At 40.9% G+C, this 7,813-nt stretch overlaps 1 protein-coding gene across 1 annotated transcript; it reads right to left on the minus strand.

The window, feature by feature from the left end:
- Positions 1-1,784: 1,784 nt before the first annotated feature.
- LOC118840016 (olfactory receptor 8D2-like) lies at positions 1,785-2,693 on the minus strand. Its single transcript, XM_036747524.1, has one exon. The coding sequence runs from the start codon at positions 2,691-2,693 to the stop codon at positions 1,785-1,787; it is 909 nt and encodes a 302-aa protein (XP_036603419.1).
- Positions 2,694-7,813: the final 5,120 nt, after the last annotated feature.

Consider the following 7,813-nt stretch of genomic DNA (forward strand, 5'->3'; position numbering starts at 1 on the left):
GCATAAAGATCCAATTTGGAAATCAGAAAGACCTATGTTGGCCATTGCTTAAACTGCCATTACTCCAGGCAGCTCTCAAAAACAAGGAATTATGGATAAATTTCTGATCTATAATGGAGGAGTGAATTTCATCCCAGTTACTCAAGTATGTGTGTGTGCTGACACACATGCACACACACCACACAACACACACACACACACACACACACACATACACACACACCAATGAAACCACAGGAAGGAAGGAAAATAATATATGTATGCATACAAAGGTATATACAACTCCTGGATAATATTATATAGTGTAAATATGTATACATGCATATATACATGAGGCAGCATGATACATATCTCCCCATAACAATGACCTTGAAGTCACAGAACCTCAGTTTTGAGATACTGGGTGGTGCATTGAATAGAATGTTAGACTTGGAGTCAGGAACCTCTGATTTCTAAACCTACCTTAGACACTTACTACTTGTATGTTCCTGGCCAAATCATTTAACCTCTCCCTGCCTCCATTTCTTCTCACTAAATACCTGAAATAGAGATAGTAATTGTACCTATTTCAAGGGTTTGTTTTAAAGATGGGATGTGAAAACCTGTACCGAGTGCTTTGAAAACATCAAAGTCATCTATGAATGTTAGTCCATGTTGTTGCTGTTAACAAAGCTCTTCTCTTCCACTTAATACCTGTGTAACCATGAATCAGCCACCTCTCTGAGATCCAATATATTTATCTTTAAAATAAAGGAGTTGGACTAAATTAAATCTAAAGTCCATTAGACTTCTAATGTCATGAAACTAAGTGGCTCTAATACAATGGAAATGAGGCATGTATGTACATATATATGCAGTGCTGTACTGGTAAATGTTTCAAAGGTATATCCTAAGGGGGAAACATGTGTATGATACACTTTAAAGTTCAATCTGCACAATTAACATTTTCTCCATCATATTCTTAAGTCTATGCAATCAACAAAATAATAAACTAAGCCCTGATTTGGAGCATTTTCTAATTTCTGAGTTGTGAATGCTCACACTGAAATTTAACCATCAGCTCAGTGCCATTTTGAGTTGGGTGTTTGCATTGGCTCCAGCACACCTCCGAATACACACGCATACACACACACATGTACATACATACACATATATATGCACATTAAAATAGATTACATATTTACATATACACATACACATGTACATATGTAGGTACATTAGTGAGAAAGAGAGAGATCAGGAGAACCACTTCGAGACTTTGGTCAACCTCTCTTCTTGGGCAGTCCATGATCTTCTTTGAACCTTCTTCAAAATTTCTCCTGGTATACATGGGGATGATATGTCAGAAGTCAAAGCCAAGAATTACTAAGGAGTTTTGAAAAGAATAGGAGTGAGTTGAACATTAATCTGAAACCCTGGGAAAAAGAGAAAATATATCAAAAACTACTGAACAGGAAAGAATTTGAGGGGAATTTCATTTATTCAGCTGATTCAATGATTCCTTCAACAAGCATTTATTGACTATTTACTGAGAGCATAGCTTTGTAATAGATGCTAAGAAAGCTTTAAAAGGGCCTACATGGTTTCTGACCTCAAGATACTAGTGAAGAAAAGATTCACATGAATTATGCTGAGAACCTGAGCTTCTATCAGAATAAAGAGATTGGCTTCCCAGGAAAGAGGTGATTCCAAGAAGCAATTTTGGAATAGCTTCCCTTTGGACTCATTTTTTCTCTACTTCTGGGAAATTCTGAAACCCAGGAGAGGCTTCAATTCCCAATTACCTATCTAATGGCATTCTTCACATCCTTATTTCGCAGACTATAAATCAGAGGGTTTAGCATGGGAATCACTGTGGTATAAAATACTGAGGATATCTTCTTTTGCTCCATAGAGTTACTAGAAGGGGGCTTAAAGTACATAAAAGTCATAGACCCAAAAAAGATTCCTACAGCTATGAGGTGAGAGCTACAGGTACCAAAAGCTTTGTACCTGCCCTCAGTAGAGCGGATGCAGAAGATGCTGGACAACATAAAAGTGTAAGAGACAAGGATAGCCAGAGTGGAGACTAACGCATTTACTCCCCCAATAATGTAAAGAAGGACTTCATTAACATGGGTGCTTGAGCAGAAGAGGCTTAACAAGGGAAGAATATCGCAGAAGTAATGTCTGACAACGTGGGATCGACAAAAGGAGAGCATTGCCATGGGGCTAGTATGTACCGTGGCACCAAAAAATCCCAAGGAATATACCACACACATCATTCCAGAGCACATTCTTTTAGACATGAGGACATTATAAAGCAAAGGCCTGCAGATGGCAACATAACGATCATAAGCCATGGCTGTCAGAAGGTAACATTCAGCAATGCCAAAAGTTACGAAAAAGTAGAGTTGGGTCATGCACTCCAGAAAGGAGATGACATTCTTCTCATCCACAAAGTTCACTAACATTTTAGGGGTAATGACACAGGAGTAGCAGAGATCAATGAAGGATAAATGATGGAGGAAATAGTACATGGGGGAGTGAAGTTGAGAACTGATAGCAATCAATAAGATCATGCCCAGGTTGCCCAGAACAGTAACCACATAGATTCCCAGGAACAAGCGAAACAGAGGAAGCTGGAGTTCTGGCTGATCTGTGAGCCCTGCGAGGATAAACCCCATCACTGTAGAGTGATTTCCTATGGCCATTTTCCTATAAATAAAAACTGGAGATTGAAGAGAAGAGTTACATTCTAGGCAATTCTCCCTCCTTAGAACAGAATGACACATTCCTATTCATGCTGGGGTTGCTTTTGGATATTGTGAGTGCATCATTAGTAGAAGTATTAGGAAAAGGGCTACATGAATCCATGCTAGAAATCATGTAGATTGGATTCCTCTGTGAGTTCAGAGGTTAGAATAAATGACCTCTAAGGACACATCCAACTCTATGGTTCTGTGATTCCAATCCACCAAGCCTGTATACTCTGTCCCCACCAGTGTTCCCTGAGGACTCTGGCAAGGCCACAAAATGGGACCAGAGGCTTTGTCCCACAAGATGCTATTATACTTCTGCTGCATGAGAAATCCTACATCGCTGTATTTGAGCCCCATAGAAAATGTGTGAAGCTCTCACACACTTTCTAGATTACCAAGGAACTCCAAAATTCACTTTTCACATTAAATACTCACAGAAACACTCAGTGATATCATAGAAACAAGTGCCTTACTCTGAGCATAGTCTAATGGAACCTATAGGTCAGAGGTTCACAAAGGAGGGGCCTTTACCTCCTTTTTCCTTTTCCTCTCTTCCATAACACCTAGTGGTCAATCCAGCCATTTTGTGAATGAATGATTGCATAAAACATGTTCTTGGACATAATTTGGGTATATGTTGCCCACAGCCCATAGGACAAAAAAGGGTACTTCCTCTCAGTTCTCAGTCTAGTCTATGGAAATAGATAAGACAGAGTAAGAAGTCAAAAGTCCTGGCTCCTGTGTCCAATCCAATCTAATCATCAAATACTTACTGTGTACTTACTGCATGTAAAGCACTATGATGGATACTAGGAATATAATAACAAATGAAAAATAACTCTAAGTTCAGGAACCTTACATTCTAAATCCATACCTCTGGCCATATCTCAAATTCACCATAGCCATGAGAATAGACCACCTCTCAAAGAAATGCTCTGGACTTTTCCTCCGTGAAAAAGTAATCAGAGTGATGGCCAAAGTTCCATAGTAAACAAACTAAAGCAGTTAAACAAGGGGAAGGGAAAGAAGGGGATTACGCATAGTCTCTACAGGTGATAGCTCTGAAATTGACAAACACTCATTTGAATTTATGATTGACTATTGGCATCAGCAATCCAATGCTTTGTAGTCATCACTCCTTCCTACACACTGGTGTCCCCTTCTTTGAGTTTGACTACTAAGGCTACAGAGAAGCAGATAGACTTTCAATTTTTGTCACAGAAACAAGGACAACAAACCCAGAAGTTTATAAGAGGGTCTAATGGACTTTCACTAGACCAGGCAAGTTTTCAGGGGAGAAAAAATCTAGCTCTCACAGAGAGAGGAATAGTTAGACCATTATATTTAAGGATTTTAAACTACCCACAACATCAGGGTCACCATGCAGAGAGTATGAGTTTTACATGCTCATAGGACCTGCTGTCAAAATATTTTAATATTTTATTATTTATTTAATATTTTTAGTTTCTGGCATTGATTTCCACAAGATTTTGAATTACAAATTTTCTCCCCATTTCTGCCCTCCCCCCCCACTGAAAGATGGCATATATTCTGATTGCCCTGTTCCCCAATCAACCCTCCCTGCTGTCACCCCACATCCCCCATGCCCTTTTCACTTACTTTCTTGTAGGGCAAGATAGATTTTATGCCCCACTGCTGTATTAGGAGGGCAGAGTTTATAATCTCAAAGAGGATCATATATATGTCTGAAAGGTTCGGAACCGCTGGATATAAGAAACTCTCAAAGTAGGAGGCAGAAGAATCAAAGCATATATTTAGGCTCCACAGTAACCAACCCATGAACCAGCATCCCCATTTTGACATATTAATCAAAAGCTTCCAGGCCCAATAAGTATGCCTTACAAGAGTAACCAGGAGGCTACAGAGAAGCATGATGGTGTAAAACAAAATCATGCTTCCCCCTCTATGGTAAAAAGATAACTCACTGGTTTCAAGTCCTTGTTCAGCTTCCTCCCGTAGGTCAGTTCTGCTACTGGCAGCTCCTGCTTCAGCTTCGGCTGTGGCTGTGGCTATAGCAGCCTCTGGCTCCAACAGAAGCTGCTTTTAACCATCCTGCTTCTGCGGGGGTGTAAGGTACTCCGGGGAAAGCACAGGTTCTTTCAATCTGCTTAAGCAAGGTGAAGGGGTTGACCAGGAAAGCACAGGTTCTTTCGATCAGCTTATCAAGGGAAGCAAGGTGAAGGGGCCGACAAGCTTACTCCAGTCCAACATACAAACAGCATTCAGTTCAGGGGAAAAAGCCAAACTAGTCAAGGGCACTTGTTGACTAAGTGCTAAGGAGCCCATTTTTGGTTGCCAACACAACTGCCTATCTTGTTTCTCAGTTGCATGCAAAAGCAACTCTTTTTTGAGCATCTGCTTTTACAACTTTAGGTTCCAAATTCTCTCCCCTCTTCTCTCCCCACTCACCCTCCCCAAGAAGGCAAGAAATTCAGTATAGTTCACACGTGTATCGTTATGCAAAACCCTTCCACAATAATCATGTTGTGAAAGACTAACTATATATTGCTCGCTCTGATCCTGTACCCCTTTATTCAATTTTCTCCCTTGACCCTGTCCCTTTTTGAAAGTGTTTGCTTTTGATTACGTCCTCCCTCATCTGCCCTCCATTCTATCGCCCCCCCCCCCCTTTTTTATTTCCTTCCTCCTTCTTTCCTGTGCGGTAAGATATCCAATTGAGTGTGTATGTTATTCCCTCCTCAAGTCAAATAGAATGAGAGCAAGATTCACTTATTCCCCCTCGCCTGCCCCCTCTTTGCTTCCAACAGAACTGCTTTTTCTTGCCACTTTTATGTGAGATTATTTACCTCATTCTATCTCTCCTTTTCTCCCTCTCTCAATATATGCCTCTCTCATCCCTTAATTTGATTTTTTTAGATGTCATTCCTTCATATTCAACTCACCCTGTGCCTTCTGTATGTATATGTGTGTGTGCGTGTGTGTGCGTGTGTGTGTGTGCGCGTGTGTGTGGGTGAGTGGGTGGGTGTATGTGGGTGTGTGGGTATTCCCTTTAGCTACCCTAATTCTGAGGTCTCATGAATAATACACAACATCTTTCCATGTAGGAATGTATACAAAACAGTTCAACTTTAGTAAGTCCTTTATGATTTCTCTTTCTTGTTTACCTTTTCAAGTTTCTCATGATTCTTGTGTTTGAAAGCCAGATTTTCTATTCAGCTCTGCTCTTTTCACTGAGAAATCTTGAAAGTCCTCAATTTTTATTGAAAATCCCTATTTTGCCTTGGAGCATTATACTCAGTTTTGAAGGGTAGGGATTCTTGGTTTTAATCCTAACTCCTTTGACCTCCAGAATATCATATTCCAAGCCCTAAGGTCCCTTAATGTAGAAGCTGCTAGATCTTGTATTATCCTGATCATGTTTCCTCAATACTCAAATTGTTTCTTTCTGGCTGCTTACAGTATTTTCTCCTTGATCTGGGAGCTCTGGAATTTAGCAACAATATTCCTAGGAATTTTCTTTTTGGGATCTTTTTCAAGAGGCAATAGGTGGATGCTTTCAATTTCTGTTTTACCCTCTGGCTCTAGAACATCAGGGCAGTTTTCCTTGATAATTTCTTGAAATATGATGTCTAGGCTCTTTTTTTGATCATGACTTTCAGGTAGTCCAATAATTTTAAAATTGTCTCTCCTGGATCTATTTTCCAGGTCAGTGGTTTTCCCAATGAGATATTTCACATTATCTTCCATTTTTTCATTCTTTTGGTTCTGTTTTATAATATCTTGAGTTCTCCTAAAGTCACTAGCTTCCACTTGCTCCAATCTAATTTTTAAGGTAGTATTTTCTTCAGTGGTCTTTTGGACCTCCTTTTCCATTTGGCTAATTCTGCCTTTCAAGGCATTTTTCTCCTCATTGGCTTTTTGGAGCTCTTCTGCCATTTCAGCTAGTCTATTTTTAAGGTGTTACTTTCTTCGGTATCTTTTTGGGTCTCCTTTAGCAAGTCATTGTCTTGTTTTTCATGGATTTCTTGCATCACTCTCATTTCTCTTTCCAATTTTTTCTCTACTTCTCTTACTTGCTTTTCCAAATCCTTTTTGAGCTCTTCCATGGCCTGAGACCAGTTCATGTTTTTCTTGGAAACTTTTGATGTAGGCTCTTTGACTTTGTTGACTTCTTCTGGCTGTGCATTTTGGTTTTCTTTGTCACCAAAAAAAGATTCCAAAGTCTGAGTCTGAATCTGAGACCATTCTCACTGCCTGTTCATTTTCCCAGCCAACTACTTGACCTTTGAACTTTTTGTTGGGCTATGACTGCTTGTAGAGTAGAAATTACTTTGTCCCAAGCTTGAGGGACTGCACTGCTGTTTTCAGAGCTACTTCTATATAGCAAGCTCTAACACACCAGCACTCCTCCCCAAAGAACCACCAACCAGGGTAGCAGTCCAGATTCAGGCAGAGCAAAGCAGGCTTTACAATCCCACTCTAGTCCACCACTTAATTCCTCCCACCAGGTAGGCCTAGGGCCAGAAGTAACTACAGCTGTAGCTCTGGAAGCAGCCTCAGAGCTACACCACCTCCACCATCCCCACCACGCCCCCCCACCCCTGCCCCAGTGGTGGCCAACCTCAAACACCTTTCACTCTGTCCCAGCAGCTTTTCCCACTAACCTTCTCTGTTGTCTTTGGCATTTTTGGGTTGAGAAGTCTGGTAACTGCCACAACTCAATGATTCAGGGCCCTACAGCCTGTTCCACTGGACTCCCGGTCTGGTTGCTTCTGTCATGGCCCACTCTTGGCTCTGCTCCACTCCGCTCACAGCTCTGTGTGATAGACACTTCCCAGGGACCATCCAGGCTGTCCTGGGCTGGAGCCCTGTTTCCTTCTAATATTTCGTGGGTTCTGAAGCTCTAGAATTTGTTCAGAGCCATTTTTTATATGTGTTTGGAGGCCCCTGGAGGGAACCTTAAGGAAGTCCCTGCTTTCTAGCTTCCATCTTGGCTCCGCCCCGCCTGTCAAAGTATTTTAAACACCCTAGAATATTGCTGCTTCTACTCCATAATTATACTTTTAGCTGAGATAAGGCAATGGGTAATA

This window comes from Trichosurus vulpecula, chromosome 2 (genome assembly GCF_011100635.1).
Source record: "Trichosurus vulpecula isolate mTriVul1 chromosome 2, mTriVul1.pri, whole genome shotgun sequence".
Taxonomy (NCBI): domain Eukaryota; kingdom Metazoa; phylum Chordata; class Mammalia; order Diprotodontia; family Phalangeridae; genus Trichosurus; species Trichosurus vulpecula.

Bases quoted from the DNA above. Each gene is read 5' to 3' on its own strand.
- LOC118840016 (XM_036747524.1), bottom strand. From the start codon at position 2,693: ATGGCCATAGGAAATCACTCTACAGTGATGGGGTTTATCCTCGCAGGG.